At 41.6% G+C, this 20,771-nt stretch overlaps 1 protein-coding gene across 1 annotated transcript; it reads left to right on the forward strand.

Annotated features, from left to right (window-relative positions):
• Positions 1-1,294: 1,294 nt before the first annotated feature.
• DR1 (down-regulator of transcription 1) lies at positions 1,295-20,437 on the forward strand. The gene is made up of 3 exons (XM_055140089.1): positions 1,295-2,225; positions 16,151-16,314; positions 18,068-20,437. Exons 1-3 carry the CDS (start codon positions 2,006-2,008, stop codon positions 18,212-18,214), a joined length of 531 nt encoding a protein of 176 aa, XP_054996064.1. The 5' UTR covers positions 1,295-2,005; the 3' UTR covers positions 18,215-20,437.
• The last annotated feature ends 334 nt before the right edge of the window (positions 20,438-20,771 follow it).

Genomic DNA, 20,771 nt, shown 5'->3' on the forward strand with positions numbered 1-20,771 from the left:
GTTTTGCCTAAGTTTAGTAATTGAGAACTAAAACTCTATACTTTGGAAAATGGAGAACTGGCAAGTCTACTGAAGAAAATAAATGAAAACTGCAATATAATTAAGGTCTCCTGGAGGTACCATACATTTAACTCCTGAGATAAAAATAAAACGTTCAAAGAGAACATTTCAAAGCAGCCAGGGGTGGTCCAAAGTATCAAACGCAATGTATCTGATGAAGTAGAGCTTCTAACCTGACTTAAGCAGAATCTCCTTTAGCTTACAGAATTTCCAACACCCTATTATTTATAACCCAGCCTCAATTTTGTGAAGAATTTGGTGCACACCGATAATACTAATCCTCTTGTAAAAATTAAAATTTGGTTGCTTAACACACTTTCCCCCTTCTCGAGAAACCAGCCTGCAATGTACACCATGAAAAATGACCACGTGTCGGCCTGGCGCGATGGGAGGCCACTTGCATAGGTTCGATGCCCTGCACCACACGGTCCCCTGAGCACTACCAGGTTTGATCCCTGAACACAGTGCTAGGAGTAAGCTCTGAGCACTCCTAGGTGTGGCCCAAAAAGCAAAAGTAAAATCACCACGTGTGAACTTGGTAGAGGGGTGCCACGTCCAAGGCACGTGTCCACTGGGCTGGGTCTTAGTTCCAGTTTATGGCTTAGTCACTAGCAGTGACGGCGAGGTGACTACCTCTCTGATTTCATTCGCCGTGCAAGGAGAAAGTGGTGTGCGCGGCGCACGCACTGAGGCCTCCGCTCAGAAGAGCGACGAGGGTCTGTCACCAGAGCAGTCCAGTCACGAGGGCTTTCCGCCTTCCGGGCGGCCCACTCCGCCAGGTCCCATCCTCTCTCCTTTCTTCCCATCCCAATTCGGGTTTTCTGAGGTATCGCTTAGAGACTTTGCCAGCAAAGATCCGGCGCTTCTTTGTGCAGATTGTCACGACGCCACAGGGGATGTCGAGGCATCAGCGGGTTGACCCGCCGCTCCGACTTGCGCCCTCGCCACGCCCCCGAGTCTGGGGCCGCCGCCCCCCAGCCAGCGCCGCGGCGTGGCTCTCCAGCCCCGGGACGGCCGCTCGCCGGGCTCCGAGGCGGCCCCGCATCCCACAGCGCGTGCCGGGCAGGCAGCGGGCGGAAGCTGTAGGCGGCGGGGATTGGCCGCCGGCCGGCGCGGGTGCGGGGGGAAGGGCGACGGCCACACCCGGAAGTCGGTCTGGAAGGGCGGGGGGAGCGGGGGGGCGAGGCTTCCGGTCGCGCAAAGCGTGTCGGGAGTCACTTCCCGCAAACCTTTTTCTCTGGCCTCTGGAGGGACCACCGTTGCCGCCGCTTCGGCTTCCGCGATCTGCGTTCGAGCTAAACCGCCACAGCGGCCGCCCCCGCCGCGCTCGCCTCGCTCTTTGGCGCTGTCCACGTGCGTTTCCCCCGGCAGCCGCCCGGGCTCCAGCCGCGGCTGCGGCCGACATGTTGTGAGGCGGCGGCGGCGGCGGCGGCGGCGCGGGTGTCTGAAGGATGGTTTGGCAGAGGCGGCGGCAGCGTCTGCTGGCGGCGGCGGCGGCTGCCGCGGGGGTTCCGGCGCTGTAGAGCCAAAGCCGACCGGGTGTCCGCCTGGTCCCGCGGCGAGGCCGGTGTCCCTGGACCTTGCCTCTGCTCTGGCGCTGCAGGGGGCAGGTTAAGGCGACTGCAGCCGCCCCCCTCGACTCCCACCCCAAAGAAGACGCGAAGGTGGTTCCCCAAAGTGCTCAAATTTCCGGACCCTTCTGCTAGCCCCTCCCCGACCTGGACCGAGAGCTCCTCTGAGCGCGAAGCCCCCTCGGCTTTCCCTCCTCGACTCTCACCCGGGGGACCCTCGCCAGCTCCTCCCCGCCCCCTCCGTCCTCCTCGCGCCCCCCCGCCCCCCTCCCGGTCTCTCTCCGCCGGCGGCCTCAGGAGAGAAACCTCGGCGGGCGGGCGGGCGCTGGGGGAGTCTGTGGCAGTCGGGGCGCCCGGGGGTGAGGAAGGGGACGATGGCTTCCTCGTCCGGCAACGACGACGACCTCACGATCCCCCGAGCTGCCATCAATAAGATGATCAAAGAGACGCTCCCGAACGTGCGGGTGGCCAACGACGCCCGCGAGCTGGTGGTGAACTGCTGCACCGAGTTCATCCACCTCATCTCGTCCGAGGCCAACGAGATCTGCAACAAATCGGAGAAGAAGACCATCTCGCCCGAGCACGTCATCCAAGGTGGGTGCGGGGGGCTGAAGTGGGGGTGGGAGCCGCTGCATCCGCTTGTGCCTCCAGGTCGGTGACAAAAGCCGCACGGGCAGGGGCTCCGGGAGGGGTGCGGACGGACGGTCCGGAACGTCCACCGGTTTCGGTCGGCTGCTCCAACTCGGCGCCCGCGGGGCAGCCCCCCGGCCGGGCGAGGCGGGGTCCCGGGAGATCGTCCCCGCCCGCCCGAAGGGGAGCCTCGCCCGCGCGGGGAGCACCGGGAGTGAGCCCCGAAAGTCTCCCCTGGAAAATTGAAGCGCCGAGAGGAGCAGGCGGAGGCCGTGCACTCCGCACCCCTCGCCCCACCCGGCCCCTCGATCCGCGGGGAGGGACCGAGGAATGTTCTGAACCCCGAGGAGAGAGATTCGCGCCGCTGCCCTAGTGAAGTGTTGCAAAGTTCGTAGGTGCGGAATCGAGGCACTTTTCCGCTCTGCCGGTGCTTTGATGGTTCTGCTCTCCTTCCTCCACGAAGTTCCCAGGGCGCTTCGGTCCCCTCCCTGCCTCCCTTCCAGGGCTGTGCGCCCTGCTCTGCCTTTTCCTTCCTTGCGCCCTTGCCCCCCCACCCTTTTTCTTTCTTCCCTTCCCTCTCCCCCCATCCCCCCCACCCCCTTCCTTCATCCTCTTTTCCCTCCCTTTCTTCCTTTATATTTCTTTTATGTAGCTTGCTTTGTTCTGTGGGGATAACTTTTTAAAGCTTGGTTGAAAGAGTGTTAAGAGTTTGTTTTTTGTTTGTTTTTCATGGAACGTGTTCCTGCTGCTATTGCCATTTAGTTGTAGATACCAGCTTTTATTGAAACCCCCCCCCCTCTTTGTTTCAATGGGGTTTTAATTTTCTTATTAGAAAGACAGTATTCTAGTATAGTCTTTGAGGGGATCTTATTCTGATGCTTCTATTCCATGATGGAAATGCATTTGCTATTCATATTATTTTAGGAGGCTCATTTTGGGACTTCTGTTTGTACTCTTATGAAAGTTTTGCCTTTTATGATTCAATTAAAGGCATAATTTCATAATTGCTTGATTTTAGTCATTTTGGTAGGCAGGTGGTTGTCTCCTTTTTAATTTTTATAATTTAACTTTTTTAAAGGTGTTTTTCCTGTAAGTTTGGTGCAGAGAGCACATCTGCTCCTCTTAACCATAGCCTACATCTTACTATCAATACTGAATAATATTGATTCACTTTTTGTCTTTAATGATTTGAGGAAGGTAGATTTTTAAAATATAGTGTTCTTTCCATCAGTACATAAGGAGAAAAAAATAAGAGGAAGCATATTTGATTTAAAAGATAGCATTTTATTTTTACTTGGTGTGGTGAGTGCTTTGGCAAGTAAAGTGAAAGCCAAGCTATTTTCCCTCTTGTGTTTTTATTTTAACATAGTATGTGTTATTGTTGTCATAAGTCTCTCACAAGATTATCCAACACAGATAGCTATAATTTCCTTTTACAACACATAAAGAAGAAAAAGAATCTTTTATCAACATTGCTTTTCTAATGAAAATTGCAAAAGATTTCAGAAAGATCTGCCTAAACATTTGTTTATATCACACCAGTGGGGATCATTCCAAAAATTTAATAACACATTACAATCTGTCTTCGTGGGTCGGGTTTATTCTTTTCTAGGATATATTTAGATTTCTGATTGACATGATGGAATAAAAGTGCAGCTGTAGCAAGTGGTATGCTAAGTAGCTCAACTTTGGAATATGCTAAATTCAATTTAATGTATAAATCAGAAAGTTCTAGTGAGTCTTTTTAAAATATAATTAGAATGCTTTATTAGCTTAAAAGCAATGTATTGATCTATTATAATTTTTTGCATTTTTTTCTTTCAGTGTTGCTATGAACAGGGATCTGTATTTTAGCCTTGTAGTTCAGTGTAAAGAATTGTTGTCCTGACTAGATTTGTTTGGCCTTTCTTTTGAGTAGTGTTTGAAAAAGAAATCCTTGAGACTGGAGATAGTACAATGGGTAAGCCATAACCCACTTCCATAACCCAGCCCTGGGTTTGATCCTGTCACCCCATGTTCCCCAGAACACTGTCCACCAGAGTGATCTCAGAGCAGTCAGGCGTAAGCACTGAGCACCCTTCTTGTGTGGCCTAAGAACAAATTAAAGAAAGAAAAGAGGAAGAAAGAGAAATCTTAAGTTAATTTAATTTTGTTTAAAGTGTTTTTTTGTTTGTTTTTTGTTTTGCAGAGGCAAGGGAATGGGATGAGGGGTGGGCCAAACTGGGTAGTGCTCAGGGGACCATATTGGATGCCAAGGATTGAACTCAGGTCTGCCCAGAGCAAGGCAAGCAGCCCTACCCACTGTGTTATTGCCTCAGCCCTTGTTTAAAGTGTTCAGTTTTGTTTTGTTTTTATAGACTGTAAAGCTAAATAAATCATGATGGATAAGACGTTTAAATATTTTTCAGTTGATTATTTAGGAACATAGGTTATATCCAAGGGAAATAATTTTTTTATTTTGGCCCACACCCATAGGTTGCCCATGTAGACTCAGGGCCTGCACTGGCTCTCTGCTTTATATCCAGTGGTGCTGGAGGGATCCAGATGGGGAGGGACTCCCCAACCTCTTTAGTTTTTTTTTTTTTTAAATTTTTGATTGAATCGCTGTGAGATATACTGTTATAAAGTTGTTTATGATTGAGTTTCAGTGGTACAGTGTTCCAATACCTACCCCTTCACCAGCACACATTTCCCACTACCTATGTCCCCAGTTTCCCTCCTGCCCCACCCCCTCAGTTACTTCTTTTTTTTTTTTTTTTCTTTTTGGGTCACACCCAGGGGTTACTCGGGTTTTTCAGGGGTTACTCCTGGCTCTGTACTCAGGAATTACTCCTGGCAGTGCTTGGGGGACAATATGTGACATTGGGGCTTGAACCCAGGTCAGCCGTGTGCAAGGCAAACGTCCTACAAGCTGTACTGTTGCTCCTCAGTTATTTCTTTAACCCCAGTGATATATGTTTTAAACTGGTCTTCAAAAGTGTTGAAGCTTGATATTTTTAGTAATGAGTTGAATGAGCTAGGTTTTGCTTGTAGTCATTTCACTGGTTAACTTGCCATTTTTTTTCTTCTTTTTCTGGTGGGGAGGGTTACACCCAGCAATGCACAGGGGTTATTCCTGGCTCTGCACTCAGGAATCACCCTGGCAGTGCTCAAGGGACCATATGGGATGCTCGGAATCGAACCCAGGTCGGCCGTGTGCAAGGCAAATGCCCTACCCGCTGTGCTATTGCTCTAGCCCCTAACTTGCCACTTTGCTTTACCATTTGAGAGAGCAACATTTGAGATATTTTATAAAATGCAAGTTAATGTTAAAGTACTTTTATTGGCTTGTAAATATGTGAAAAACTATTACATAGCTAAATACATTTAAATTTTCTTGAGCTTAAAAAGTAGACCTGTTATTGGAGATCAGAGTTATGTAGCTAGAAGTAATTCTAAACTTTAAAAAAGGTGTTTTCTCTTTGTTGCTGATTTCTGTGAACACATAAATCAGTTCTAACATGTTCTGTTGCAATATGAAAATTGACATTGAGCTGAGAGCTGCAAGTTCTACACTAGAAAGTCTTTGGCCTTAGGCAAATTTATTAACTAAAATTTTCTCATTTATGTATAAATAATGATTTTAACTATAATTTGCAATACTTAGAATTAGTCAGAGATGATAACCTTGTATGAAATACAATAATTAAAAAAAAATTTACTTAACCATTCATGATTGGGATTCATTCAATGACCCAACACCCATCCCTACCACCGCCTTGTTTCCCTCCCACCATGCCCAACACCCCATTGCTTCTTTTCTTTCTCCTTTTCCTTTTTTGCATTATGGTTTGCAGTACAAGTACTAAGAATATTTGTTCAAGGCGTTCATTATTTTTATTGGAAAGGTAAAGCTGGAGTAGCTTTTTAACTGGGTGGCAGCTTTGGGGTGTGGATGTTACTGCCGAGGCTTTCAGAGGTGCAGGGAGATGGGGAGGTAGCCCATCTTGACTCCGAGAAAGCTGGAGATTTCAGTCAGAAGCCACGTATGCCCAAATTTTCTGCAGATTATATGTCGGTGAGGCCTGCTCTGAGACAGTGGAGTCTGGTGAAGGGCATCGCGGTGCTTTTGGATTATGAAGCAAGTGGCTTCATGGGTCTCAGCTTGGGCCCAGGCAAACCTGCTCCCTTCCAATTTACCTGGTTTATTCAACTTTGAATGGGTCCGAGACTTACTGTGGCTTTTGATCTCTTTTGAGACTTTTTTATGGGTCTCTGAAGCAAGGCTGGTAGAAGAGCTTAGTGGTGGCTTTTGATCTCTTTCAAGGCTACAATAATTTTCAAAATGATAGTGACACTGATTAAAATAATAAAATAAAAGTCAAGTTTAACCTCGCATCAGTTATGTTTGTTTTTTTATTTTGGGCCCATACCTGGCAGTGCTCAGGAATTATTCCTGGTGGGCTCAGGGGACCATATGAGTGCTGGGGTTCGAACCTGGGTCCTCTGCCTGCAAGACCAAGCGCCTTGCCTGCTGTTCTATTGCTCTGACCCCTATCTGTGAAAGTAAAAATATAAGAATATTTTAAGAGTATTTTCTTCTATTTTAATCTCTTGCTATATGTTTTCCACATTTAGGAGAATAATAAAGTAGTGAAAATTTGAAGATTCACTTCAGCAATTGAGTTGCTCCTAATTATGTAGAAGGATATTTTTTTTTTCAGTCCTAGCTCAGGGCTCCCTAGGTATAGCTCAGCTATAGAGCACTTGTCTTGCATGTGTGAGACCCTGGGTGAGATCCCTGACATGGGTGTATGGGGATTCTACTATCCTTTATGCACTTTGGTAATACTCATAAAAAAATCTACCACCAGAAAAAAATGGAAGACACAAAAGTCAAAAGTATGATTTTTGTTTTAGGGGGGTTATTCAGTATATATAAAATGTCTCCCTCAAATTGTAATGAATTATTGGGTATTTTGGGACCATAGCTGACAGTGCTCAGGGCTTACTCCTGGCTCTGCACTCAGAGATTCCTCCTGGTGGGGACTGAGGGGATCATATGTGGTGCTGGGGATGGAATCCAGATCAGCTGTGTGCAGGGCAAGAACCCTACCCACTGTACTGTCTCTCCAGCCCCAGTTACGGAGTATTGCTTTCCCTTCATTGAGATGTAGTCAACATGTAGCAGTCTTTAAATATGTGTTTGTATGTGTATATGTAAAACGATTGCCACAGTCTAGGTAACACATTCATTACCTCACCATATGCATTTGGTAAGGTTTTTAAATATTCTTGAGTTTCCATACTTAACATACTTTTATAACCAGTTGTGACATAGGAACTGTGGCCTGTGGACCACACTTTGAGTAGCACTATCTCACTGTCGTCCCATTGCTCATCGATTTGCTCGAGCAGGCACCAGTAACGTCTCCATTGTAACATTTGTGATTGTTTTTGACATATCGAATACGCCATCGGTAGCTTGCCAGGCTTTGCCGTGCGGGTGGGATACTCTCGGTTGCTTGCCGGGCTCTCTAAGAGGGACAGAGGAATCGAACCTGGTCGGCTGTGTGCATGGAAAATGCCCTGCCCGCTGTGCTATCACTCCAGTACTTTGAGTACTTTTCGTTTTAGAAAGTAGATGTGATGTAGTTTTGAAATTAGATGATATGAGTGATTGCAGAGAAACTGTAATAATAGAGAAATAATTGTATTGCCTACATAATCATCTGTACTGATTTCCTCCTGCCCCAAAATGGATATATGCTTTGCATTGTACAATTTTAACAAATTGGATGCTTTTCAAGAGAGATTTTACTATTTTTCTTAAAATTGATACTATGTTTTGGTGTCCTTTCACTCAGTACTAACTTTTGCATACTATATCTTCTTGGAAATGATACTTCCAAATGATAACTTGCTATATAATGATACTCTGAAGATAAAGATGAATCATAAATTCTGTCTCCATTTTCATTCTCATTGTATATTTTCAGGTGTAGTGATACCATAGAACCATGGTTTGTGAGGGTTTGTGGAGAATTTTGCTAAAGTAATAAGCCAAGAAGACAGTTTGGCCTGCTTCCTCTTAATGCTTCTTCATTACCTTTCATTACCATCTCAAATAAGAAAATAGAATAATTGGAGACAACTGTTTTGTATAGTTTAAAGGAAAATATGAATTGATCTAAAGTACCCTGCCATACAAATTCACGTTATAATAAAATGTTACAGGAGACTAAAATAAGAAATATTTGTGTAAAATTAGGAACCTATATTAAAATTTTTGCTGGGTAGAAGTGTCTGCATTTATTTATTAGGTCTGTCTGCATTTATTATTAGGGTATGGTACAGAACCACACCCTAGGGTGCTCCTACCTCTCTGCTGGGGTCACTCCTGGCAGAGCGTGGGGTTGCTTCTGGCACTGCTTAGAGAACCAGATGTATTGGAGATTCAGTCTGTTTTGCCAAGCTTCAGCCCTTGAACTCTCTATTCCCTTCTCCTCACTCTATTGTTAACATTTATCTTTCAGAGTAAAAAATGTGCTGAGTATTTACCTCCTCTCCCCACAATGTGTCATAGTCTTTTCTTTAAGATAGGTGACTAGAAGGTTGCAGAAAAAACTCTGAAGAACAAATATTGTTTTGCCTACAAAAAGAGTTAGCGGGGAGGGGCTGGAGCGATAGTACAGCAGTTAGGGCGTTTGTTTGCTTTGCACGTGGCCAACCCAGGTTTGATTCCCAGCATCCCATATGGTCCCCTGAGCACCGCCAGGGGTAATTCCTGAGTGCAGAGCTAGGAGTGACCCCTGTGCATCACCGGGTGTGACCCCCCAGAAAAGAAAAAAAAGAAGAAGAAGAAGAAGAAGTTAGTGGGGAGGGGTATTGGGCCAAATCTAGTGTTGCTTGCAGTATTCCTGGTTCTATGCTCAGGAATAACCCCTGACAGAGCTCAGGGAACTATATATGCCATGCTAGGAATTGAACCAGGATCAGTCAGCTGTATGCAAGGCAGCTCAACCTTACCTTCTTTGTCTACAGTCCTGCTGATAAGATTTAAAACAGTTTTTTAAAATTTTGCTCTTTTGGTTACACCCAGTGATGCTTAGGGGTCCTCCTGGCTCTGCACTCAGGAATTATTCGTGGTGGTGCTTGGGGGATCATTTTTTTTGCCTTTTGGGGGGGGCTTTTTATTTTTGGGGGTCACACCCAGTGATGGCCAGGGGTTACTCAGGGGACCACACAGAATGTCAGAAATCAAACCCAGGTCAGCCATGTGCCAGGAAAATGCCCGGCCTACTGTACTATCTCTCCCACCCCCTTTTTTTTTCTTTGACTCTGTGAGCAAAAAAGTACTGAATTGGAGGACATCAAAACAACACATACATTACTGTGTGGCCCCCCAAAAGAGAGAAACCAAAAAGAAATACTCAAGAGACCTTTAGAATCAGTCTCATAAAGTCCTTTTGTGCAAATCAAGTAAAAGGCACTCCTTCCTTAAAAACCTTTCCTAATGTTTACCAGAAAAAGTGCAAAAGCTAACATACAAATCTGTGATGGTTTATGTTATGAATGACCATCCTTAGACTTGCTGCTATTGTGTACTGAACAGTATGTATAATCTTAACAGAAGCCCTTGTCCTTTAAGATTCTCCTTTGTGTATTATTGGAATGATTACTACTACATGGTAACAAATGACAAAACTGTCTTTATTTAGAAGATACTATATCCAATTATTGATGTGTTAGCCAAATATGTTTAAAATTTGGATTAAAATTAATGCTGCTTTTGAAATTAATATTTATGGTAAACTTCTCATGCCATATATTGAGTACAGTATATATGGCAGCTTTTCAAATATTAAACATTTAAATTGATTTAATTTTTTATTATTATTTTTTAATTTTATTGAATCACCGTGAGATAGTTACAAGCTTTCATGTTTGGGTTACAATCACGCAATGATCAAACACCCATTCCTCCATTGCATATTCCCTACCACCAATATCCCCGGTATATTCCCCTTTTCCACCTTCCCCCTGCCTCCTTGGCAGACAATATTCCCTATACTCTCTCTCTACTTTTGGGCATTATGGCTTGCAACACAGACACTGAGAGGTCATCATGTTTGGTCCATTACCTACTTTCGGCATGCATCTCCCATCCCGACTGATTCCTTCAGCCATCATTTCCTTAGTGATCCCTTCTCTGTTCCATCGGCCTTCTCCCCTCCACTCATGAAGCAGTCTTCCAGCTATGGGACAATCCTCCTTGCCCTTGTATCTACTGTCGTTGGTGTCAGCCTCATGTGATGTTATTCTATACTCCACAAATGAGTGCAGTCATTCTATGTCTGTTCCTCTCTTTTTGATTCATTTCACTTAGCATGATACTCTCCATGTCGATCCATTTATAAGCAAATTTCATGACTTCATCTCTCCTAACAGCTGCATAGTATTCCATTGTGTAGATGTACCACAGTTTCTTTAACCAGTCATCTGTTTTTGTTTTTTTTTTTTTAATTCTTTTATTGATTCAACATGTGGAAAGTTACAAAGCTTTCAGGTTAAAGTCTCAGTTATACAATGCTCAAACACCCCCAGTCATCTGTTTTAGGGCACTCAGGTGTTTCCAGATTTTGGCTATTAAGAACAGTGCTGCAATGAATATGTAGGTATAGATGTCATTTCTACTGTGCTTTTTTGCATTCTCGGGATATATTCCCACAAGTGGTATTGCGGGGTCATATGGAAACTCAATTTCTAGTTTTTGAAGGACTGTCCATATTGTTTTCCATAAAGGCTTGACCAGTCGGCATTCCCAACAACAGTGAAAAGGCGTCCCTTTTTCCCCACATCCACGCCAGCACTGATTGCTTTTGTTCTTTTGAATGTGTGCCAGTCTCTGTGGTGTGCGATGATATCTCATTGTTGTTTTGATTTGCATCTCCCTGATGACTAGCAATGTGGAGCATTTTTTCATGTGCCTTTTGGCCATTTGTATTACTTTTTTGAGGACACTTCTGTTCATTTCTTCCCATTTTTTGATGGGGTTGGAGGTTTTTTTCTTATACAATTCTACTAGTGTCTTATATATCCTGGATATTAATCCCTTATCAGATGAGTATTGGGTAAATATTCTTTCCCATTCTGTGAGCTCTTTCTGTATTTTGGTCAATGTTTCTTTTGAAATGCAGAAACTTCTTAGTTTGATGTAGTCCCATTTGTTTATGTTTGCTTCCACTTGCATGGTTAGTGCTGTTTCATCCTTAAAGATGCTTTTAGCTTCAATATCATGGAGCATTCTGCCTACATTTTCTTCTATGTACCTTATAGATTCATGTCTGATATTAAGGTCTTTAGTCCACTTTGATCTGACTTTTGTGCTTGGCATTAGACAGAGGTCAGAGTTCATTTTTTGTAGGTAGCTATCCAGTTTTCCCAGCACCACTTGTTGAAGAGGCTTTCCTTGTTCCACTTCACATTTCTTGCTCCTTTGTCAAAGATTAAGTGGCCATGTATTTGGGGGTCTGTGACAGGACATTCAACTCTCTTCCATTGGTCTGTAGGTCAGTTTCTAGCCCGATACCATGCTGTTTTAATTACTACTGCTTTGTAGTGGAGTTTGAAATTGGGGAAGGTGATGCCACCTATCTTCTTTTTCCCAAGGATTGCTTTAGCTATTCGTGGGGGCAAATATTAAACATTAATCTTGGATTCACTTGTAAAATTTTTGGAAGCAGTATTTTCAACTATAGATGTCTTAAATATCTAGTAATTTATGATATTCTGAAGTTATTTCTGTTTTGTGTTAATTGTTACTTTTACAAATTATAAGTATGCCTGTGAACTTGCATTTAAGTATGAAAATGGATGTATAGCTCTACATATATTTGGGTCTTATACACTTATTAGGGTAGTCCTTTTTAAAAAAAATGTTAAGCGGAGTCAAAAAGATAGTTACAGGGGTTAAGGTGCTTACCTTAAGGTGCTGACTTAGTTTGATCCCCCAGGCATCACCAGGAGACACCTCTGAGAACTGTCAGGAATGACCCCTGAGCACTGCTGGATGTGACTCTAAGCCCTTGCTCCGATTAATAAAAAATTAAACGTAAGAGAAAAAAGTAACATTCCAAATCAGTCATGTGAATCATGTTCTAGTCAGTGTTTAATGCTTTAGATTTATTACTTGTTGATTCCTACAACCCTACTTTTTCTTAATTGAATCACAGTGAATTAAAACGTTACTAAGTTATTTAGATATAATGTTCCAACACCAGTCCCTTTATCATTGTCTACTTTCCCCTGCCAGTGTCTCCAATTACCTTCCTACCCACAAGTCTGCCTCAATGGTAGATAATTTATACCTCCTTCAGCATTCCATTCTCCTCCAGAGTGACCACTTCCCTCCACCAATGTTTTATTTTACCCTTCCCTGACCTTTCTCTCCCCCCCCCCCCACCTCCCCACACCACCAGTGGCAAGCTTCCTATTAGAAATCAGTTCTTATGCTCTTTGTTTCTGTAGCCATTGGGAATTTGTTATTCCATGGTTTCTTTATACCTTCCTATGATATAATCTCACATATGAGAGAGATCATTCTATATCTATCCCTCCCCATATGACTAACTTCATTCATGATATTTTCTGGCTATATTCATATGGCAGCAAAATCTCAATAGGAAAAGCAAAATAATGCGTATTTAATTTTGCTCCTTCTTTGGACAAGCATCTATTCCAAGCTCTTTCTTATTTATTCTTCATAGCAGCTTAATCATACTTAAAACAAGATGTGTTTTAAGTGTTACTCTTGTTTTAGATGAAGAAGTTTAATGTCACAGAACTCACATAGCAAATAAGAGGCAGAGCTGGAGGGTTAATTACCTGACAACCTTAGTTCCTTATGGATATTATCACTATACAGCTTCAGATTGTAGGAGGATTTGAAAGAATATGCTTTTCTCACTTTAGAGATGTAAAGGTAGATATTATACTACATGTCCAAGGTGACATAAATGCATTTGTAACCAAGTTTCAAATTACACATTTATCTGATTTTAGATTTGGGGAGTGGGGGATTGCTACCGTCTGGGAGGATCAGACAGGTTTAACTTGAAGATGGAGTTTGGTCTGACCTTGAATATATTATTCTCAGCATGAATGTGGGAAACTGGTACCTGTTGGGAAACATTGAGCAATCAGATATAAAGACTTGAATTGTATAAACAAAGCTGGAAAGGACCATAAGTCTAGATACTAGAGGACCTTGGAATAGAACTAAGGAGAGCAGTTTTCTTTTGATTTTGGTGATGAACTGTATTTGCTTATTTTTTGTTTGCATTGTTTGTTTGACATTGTCTTCAGTCAATATTAAGAGTATAGTATTATGACTGTGCCTTCAGAAAGAAAAACAGGAGAGTGATAGTAAAGCAGGTAAGGCACTTGCCTTGTAGGAGACCAACCCAGGTTCAGTCCCCCAGCATCACATATGGTTGCCCTAACCCCTGGTTAAGTAATCTCAGAGCAAGGATCCAGGAGTAATCTTTTGGGTGGGAGGAGAGGGGGCTGAGGGAAAGGGAGAGGGGAGAATTTGAAGTGCAAAAATATAATAGTGGGGGGGCCGGAGCGATAGCACAGCGGGTAGGGCGTTTGCCTTGCACGCGGCCGACCCGGGTTCGATCCCCGGCATCCCATATGGTCCCCCAAGCACCGCCAGGAGTAATTCCTGAGTGCAAAGCCAGGAGTAACCCCTGAGCATCGCTGGGTGTGACCCAAAAAAGCAAAAAAAAAAAAAAAATATATATATATATATATATAATAGTGGGGGTGCTGGAGTGATAGTACAGTGAGGAAGGCTCTTGCCTTGTACACGGCTTACCTGGGTTTGATCTCCTGCATCCCATATAATCCCTCCCATCCGCAGTATCACCAGGAGTAACCCCTGAGCATGCCAGGTATGGCCTCTCCCCCCACCAAAGAAATGAGCTATAATGATGCCATTCTGAAAATGTGGAAGGATTAGGTAGATTGTTTTCTTAAATGGTACTGTGCCTTTGGAAATCTTTATGTCCAGAGGTTGATGAAAAGAGTTGAGTATTTGAAATAAAGTTGCAAATCATTCAAAATCTTAACTATAGCTTACATGAGATTTGTTTGGGTTTATATGGTATTCTCCCTGAGGAGCATATCCCCGAGGTATGAATTCAGACCATAGATTACTCTATTTTGTCATAATTAATTGGTGAAAGACTTTAAGAACCAATAAGTGGAATCAAAATTATTTATTGTGGCTTTTTGCCACCAATATTTTATTATTGACTTAGAAACCAAAGTATACTTTTGGAATATTAGCTAACATATAGAAAATTTTAAAATAAGTGTCAGAAAGATAGTACAATAGGTAGGACTCTCCTTGTATTCTGCAAATCTGGGTTTCATCCCTGGCACCACATATGCTACCATGAGGTGGGGAAGAAGGGAAGTGGGAAGAAAGAGAGAGACTTGGGTTACACAGAAAGCAATAGGAACACAATTTAGACCATGAAATATTTTATAAAGTTTTTCTTAATGTGAAAAAAATTAAGTATTTTGTTAAATGCTTGTATCTTTATAGTCTTTTTTTTTATTTCCTGCAGTACCACTATAAATGCTTTTATTATCTTCCTCTGTTAAGTTTTATTTTTAATAGAAACTTATGAGTAAAAATAAATACTAATTTTTATGGGGGTTTTGTGTGTTCTTTTTGCTTTTTGGGTCACACCTGGCAATGCACAGGGGTTACTCCTGGCTCTGCACTCAGGAACCACCCCTGGTGGTGCTCAGGGGACCATATGGGATGCTGGGAATCGAACCCAGGTCAGCCACATGCAAGGCAAACGCCCTTCCCGCTGTGCTATTGCTCCAGCCCCTATAAGTTATTTTTTACTGGCATTTTTTTTTTTATTTTGATGCCAGACCCTGTGGTGCTCAGGAACGGTTTGCAATAGTGAGAATTGAACCTGTCTCAAATGTGCAAAGTATGCATTCAACCCATTAAGCTATCTCTCAGCCTCTCATCAGTCTTTCTGTTTATTTTTGTTTTGGAGACACACCCAGCAGTGCCCAGGGTTCAGGGGACCATATGGGGTCCAAGGGATTGAACCTGGGTTGACCACATACAAGGCAAGAACCTTATCCACTGTATTAATAGTCTCCTGACCCCCTCCCCAATATGTCTTAAGCTCGGTTTTATAATTCTCTGATTAAAAAAAAAAATTTACTTAGTATAGTGGACAAAAGAACTTATCTGTTCTTTTTTCTTTTTTTTTTCTCTTGATATTTGTGCCATACATTGTGCCGACAATGCTCAGGAGTTACTCCTGACTCTGCACTCAGGAACAGCAAAACCAGGTCTGCCATGTGCAAGGCAAGAGCCCTACCTGCTGTAATGTTTCTTTAGTACTTTATCTGTTTTTTTCTTACCCTCTCCTGTTGAAACTTGGAGCTTGTATTATGACCTTCTTCCAAGTCTAAAAGTATGGATGTTATTAATAAATATGTTACAAATAATTGCTTTGTAAATATTCGGATGTTGAAATTGACTATGAAGGGTATAGGAAAAAATGTGGGTTTTAGTAAAAACCACATGTTGTTAGAATGAAACTTTTCCTTACCTCACAGGAAATTCTTCAGTTTTTAAAATGTTTTTCTGAGAGGAAAGGAAAAATGAATCCTATGCTTTGAAAAGTTCCTTAAGTTCTAACTAGTTGGCAAACTATAAGTATTATGTTTTAGCCATTTAGATATTACCAACTCTGAAGTAGGTAAAATTATTTGAAAGCAATATCCAAGCACTTTATATTTTATATGTAAGTGAAAAGTTTATGTTTTAATCAATCTTTAATAGTTATATATTTACATCTCTCTAGCACTAGAAAGTTTGGGCTTTGGTTCCTACATCAGTGAAGTAAAAGAAGTTTTGCAAGAATGTAAGACGGTGGCATTAAAAAGAAGAAAGGCAAGTTCTCGTTTGGAAAACCTTGGCATTCCTGAAGAAGAGTTATTGAGACAACAACAGGAATTATTTGCAAAAGTAAGTGATGCATTTAAATTATTCTCATTTGAGTTCTATTTGTTTTCTAGCAGAAATCAGATGGCTGATGAAAACATTTCCTAAATTAACATACGTGCATACCCAGATGAGTTTTCTTTCTATGGTTGATTGAATCATCAGAGTATGATGTTAAATTGGGTTAGTTTGAATCTGGCTAGCTTTTAATTTTTTTATCACTGTATCACCGTCATCCCATTGTTCATTGATTTACTTGAGCGGGCACTAGTAATGTCTCTATTTCTCAGAGCCCTGACATTTTAGAGCCTCTCTTTACTCATCTTTCCTATGATTGGAGGCTCTTTCAGAGTCAGGGGAATGAGACCTATCGTTACTGTATGCCATGGGTAGCTTGCCAGGCTCTGCCCGTACAGGCGGGATATTCTCGGTAGCTTGTTAGGATATATATTGTATATATATATATATGTATATATGTATAGTGTGTGTGTATATATATAACTATATGATTTGTTGCCTACTTATTGAACTCCATTGAATATGGTGTGGTAATTATGGAAAATGGGTAGGAAGTATTTTATAATGTGTCTTATAAAGCGGCCTGGAGTGTGGTGGTGGTTGGGTAGTGGAGGTTGGCTGCTGGGGCTGGGTCCCTTGGGGTGGGGAGGGTTCTCGCCTGCCCCCCTCTGGAGTGCCCCTAGTGAAAACAGCCTGGCGAGGAGTCCAGTGGCATGGCTATGGGGGCCTCGTTTTAAACTCCCATCTGGGAAAAGCAGTCTTTGAGATCTAGAGGGTGTCCAGTGAGGAGGCAGGGTGTGGCTTATTGGTGTGATCCCTGGGTCACTGGAGATTGGGGGATAGCAGGCAGAGGATTTCTGCTTTCAGGTTCCATTGAGTCCAGAGTCCAAGGTCACAAAGTTCCGCATTATCCGGGTTCTGTGGGACTTCATTCATGCTTGGGACTCCGCGCCAAGCTGTTTTCAGTCTCTTGCCCCTGTGCCTGGCTGTCTTCTCTGGGGCCCCTTGGAGTGGGTGGGTTGAATTTCCCTCCCCACCCTGAGCAGAGCCCCGGCAGCTAAGGACCTCAGGAACCCAGCCACAGCCATGCTCAAGGCCTCTCTCCACACGTTCAGATGAGCCTCATGTATGAAGGAACAGGCAGAGGAACCCAGTTGTGCGGGACCCGGGGCTGAGATCTCCAAGCCTGCTCAGATCGGGACTGGGCCTCTTCCACCCAGATCCCCCATTTTCCAGTAGCTAGGCGGTCACACCCAGAAACTGCCCCTGGCAGCCGTGTAACCCCATCAGCAGCCAAGATCCAGAGACTATAAAACCAAGCTCCCGGAAGTGCAAGGCCTTGGCATCTTATAACCTAGTTGTGTCTCTCTCGGAGAACCTGGCAAACTACTGAGAGCTTCCTGCATGCATGGGAGAGTCTGGCAAGCTCCCCGTGGTGTATTCATATGTCAAAACCAGTAACAATGATGGGTCTCATTCCCCTGACCCTGAAAGATCCTCCAATGCGGCACCATTGGGAAGGATGAGTAAAGAGAGGCTGCTAAAATCTCAGGGCTAGGACAAATGGAGATGTTACTGAGACTGCTCGAGAAAATCGACGATCATATGACTGAAAAATATCCAAATTTGATAATGATTCTAATTGGTTTAAGATTAAACCAGTCTGCCTTTAGCCAATATGTATATGTTGTATGGGTTGTTGTTCTTTTGATTGTTATTTGTCTTTATGATGATATTTTTTTTTGGGGGGGGTGTTTAGGCCAGACAGCAGCAAGCAGAATTGGCCCAACAGGAATGGCTTCAAATGCAGCAGGCTGCCCAACAAGCCCAGCTTGCTGCTGCCTCAGCCAGTGCATCCAACCAAGCGGGATCTTCTCAGGATGAAGAAGATGATGATGATATCTGATGATATTCACCAGCTGAGTTCCTATTTCCTCTATTTTTTTCCTTGCACAAGAAAACAGTGAAAGAAATGCTTATCTGTAATTTTGTATGCATCTTGGTGGACTTGCCATTGGTATTCTAAGGATGTCTGCTGTTAAGTTCATCTATTGTGTGCTATTCATGTAAAAATGGTCTCTTTGAACTATTGAAAATTTAAGATTCAGTATAATACCAATTTTGGATTTTTAATGGTGTTTATGAAATTTTAGATAGCAGTGAATTCTTTATTTGATCAATAAACAGTGTTACAGAAAACTTCAAGTTTATAAAGATAGAAAAATTTATACAGAAACTCTAAATCTGTACTTGCATTTCCTCTACCCTTTTAACTAAACTAAGAATTGGGAATTTTAAATTACTGGGGGAGGTGGGGTATCGTATGATGCAGTAGACATTAGATTGGATTGGCAAAAAAAGAGTTGGGTTCTGAGTATCTGAATTTTTTTTTTGTGTTTTAAAATGAGTATAACTATAGGAAAATATATGTGCTCAGATATACTTGTTTAAAAAGTATGAGAACAAGACATTCAGAAACTAATTTGGAGTATGTTCATATTAGTTACATAAATTTGGTGGGATTCTCATTTTATTTTTATTTTTATGTAGAGGTGAAAACTACAGTTTTATTATGGCATAATTCATCAAGCAACACTATTCCATTTCAAAGACGGCCCAATTTTGAAGACTGTCATGATTCTTACTATTTCACTCCATTAATTGTTAATAGTATTACTTGCTTAGTACATCCATGTGTTTTTGAACTTGTGAAACAATTGTTCAGGGTTCTGTTGGTTTAATGAAGGTTTATGAATATTAAGACCTATGCTGGGAGAAAGAAATGGAAATAGTTAATAAGCATGCTTGTTAGAAAGGATTTTTGTAATTTAACTTGTAGTTGTAGTTTACTTAGTGGGTTTTTTTTGTTTTGTTTTGCATTTTACATTTTCTTGACTAGATTGCCCAGAGGTCCATTGCTTCCTTTTGAAATGGCATTATTGTCTCCATCTCAATTGAGTAATAGCTTTAAAAGTGATTAGTTTTGTTTAAGAAACGTGTCATAACTGATCAGCCTCATATGAAACATAGTTTCAACTTGCTCATTAAAAGGGAGAAGCTTTAATTTGGTTCCAGTAAATAAAGTTTGGTAGTGATTTTTATAGAAATCCAGTGTGTTCATAGCATATTATTTGTATTTTGGAAATAGAATGAAAAGGCCACTTGAGGATAGCATGAAGTAATCCAAATTCCTGTGTTAGTTGCCAAATCATTTAAATTTCTATATTCACCAGGCCCAAGGATAGATTGTGACTGCCAGAATTCCAGTTTTAATTGAGGACTAAGTAAGTAAAGATCATAAATATTAGATTTCTTAATGATGATATTTCTCAGTTTTAGAAAAAGCAAAAATGTCATATATTTATAAATTACGCTTTTCCCATGCCATGAAAAGTTCATCTTGCTGAACATTTTAAGTTTCCATGTTTTAAGTTGAAATTGATACTGTGTTCATGCAGTGAGTTTGGGTAAGATAGAAGGAATTTTTTTTAAAGTACCAAAGGTAGTCTAGTTGAAGAAATGATAAATTAATAAGTATTGGCTTTTCTAATTTGTACTGTAACATCTTATACTTTCTATAGTAAGTATATCTGTTTCTTAAGTAAATAATTTAGATATTTTTCCACACTTTTTTTCTGATGCAGAGTTCAGGTTAATTAATATTTTACTGCATCTGATGTATTACATGTTCAAAACCCAGTGAATTCTCATTTTGACATTCTTGTGATTTCATATGCTGTATTCTTCAAGCAATAAAATTCTGATGTTTTATAAATTGTTTTATATTTAATAATATAAACAGATTAATGGCAGATTTCTTTTATTACCATTTTTACTAGTTTTAGGAATCTTAGACTCAGAAGACATTTTGGTCATTTGTTGTATAGTGCCTGACATTCTCCTTTATTTTTTTTTCTCTTCAGAAAATCTGGTAGTATTTATGTTTTTAGCACTTACAGTCATATGATCCAGACAAAGCAAAGCTAATTAAGCATTGTTCTACTTTCAGCTTAAACTTTACTATTTAAAAGTCATTTGTAATCTATCTATTGTTGAAATTTTGGAAATATTTTGGAGCGAGAAGCAAAATTGTTAGAGTAATTGAGAAATAAAGTTATTGTTTAGTTAAGGATTTTCTCTACCTCCTTTAATATGTCTTTTTTAGCAGATTATCGGACATATGTTGAAAAAGAACTTTTTAAACTGCAAATCCTATGTACAGAACACTAAACAGATAAGTGTTTTTATTAAGTTAATTTAGATCACCAACCCTCAGATCAAGACGGCATTATAAGGCAGAGCCCTTCATCTTAACAATATCTTTTTCTTCCTTTTTGGAAGTACTATTCTAACTTCTAAACACTATAGATTAATTTTACCTGTCTTTTAAGTTTATGTAACTGCAGTCACACACAGTGTACTTATTTTTTGCCTATCTCTTTTTTTTTTTTTTTTTTTTCTTT

Source organism: Sorex araneus, chromosome 5, assembly GCF_027595985.1.
Source record: "Sorex araneus isolate mSorAra2 chromosome 5, mSorAra2.pri, whole genome shotgun sequence".
In the NCBI taxonomy this organism is placed as follows: Eukaryota; Metazoa; Chordata; class Mammalia; order Eulipotyphla; family Soricidae; genus Sorex; species Sorex araneus.

What these genes read in the sequence shown, in the direction of transcription:
- DR1 (XM_055140089.1), top strand. Translation starts at nt 2,006, where the DNA reads ATGGCTTCCTCGTCCGGCAACGACGACGACCTCACGATCCCCCGAGCT. An exon ending in GCCCGAGCACGTCATCCAAG is followed by an intron (nt 2,226 to 16,150) that starts GTGGGTGCGGGG and finishes ACATCTCTCTAG; the next exon opens with CACTAGAAAGTTTGGGCTTT. An exon ending in AACAGGAATTATTTGCAAAA is followed by an intron (nt 16,315 to 18,067) that starts GTAAGTGATGCA and finishes GGGGGTGTTTAG; the next exon opens with GCCAGACAGCAGCAAGCAGA.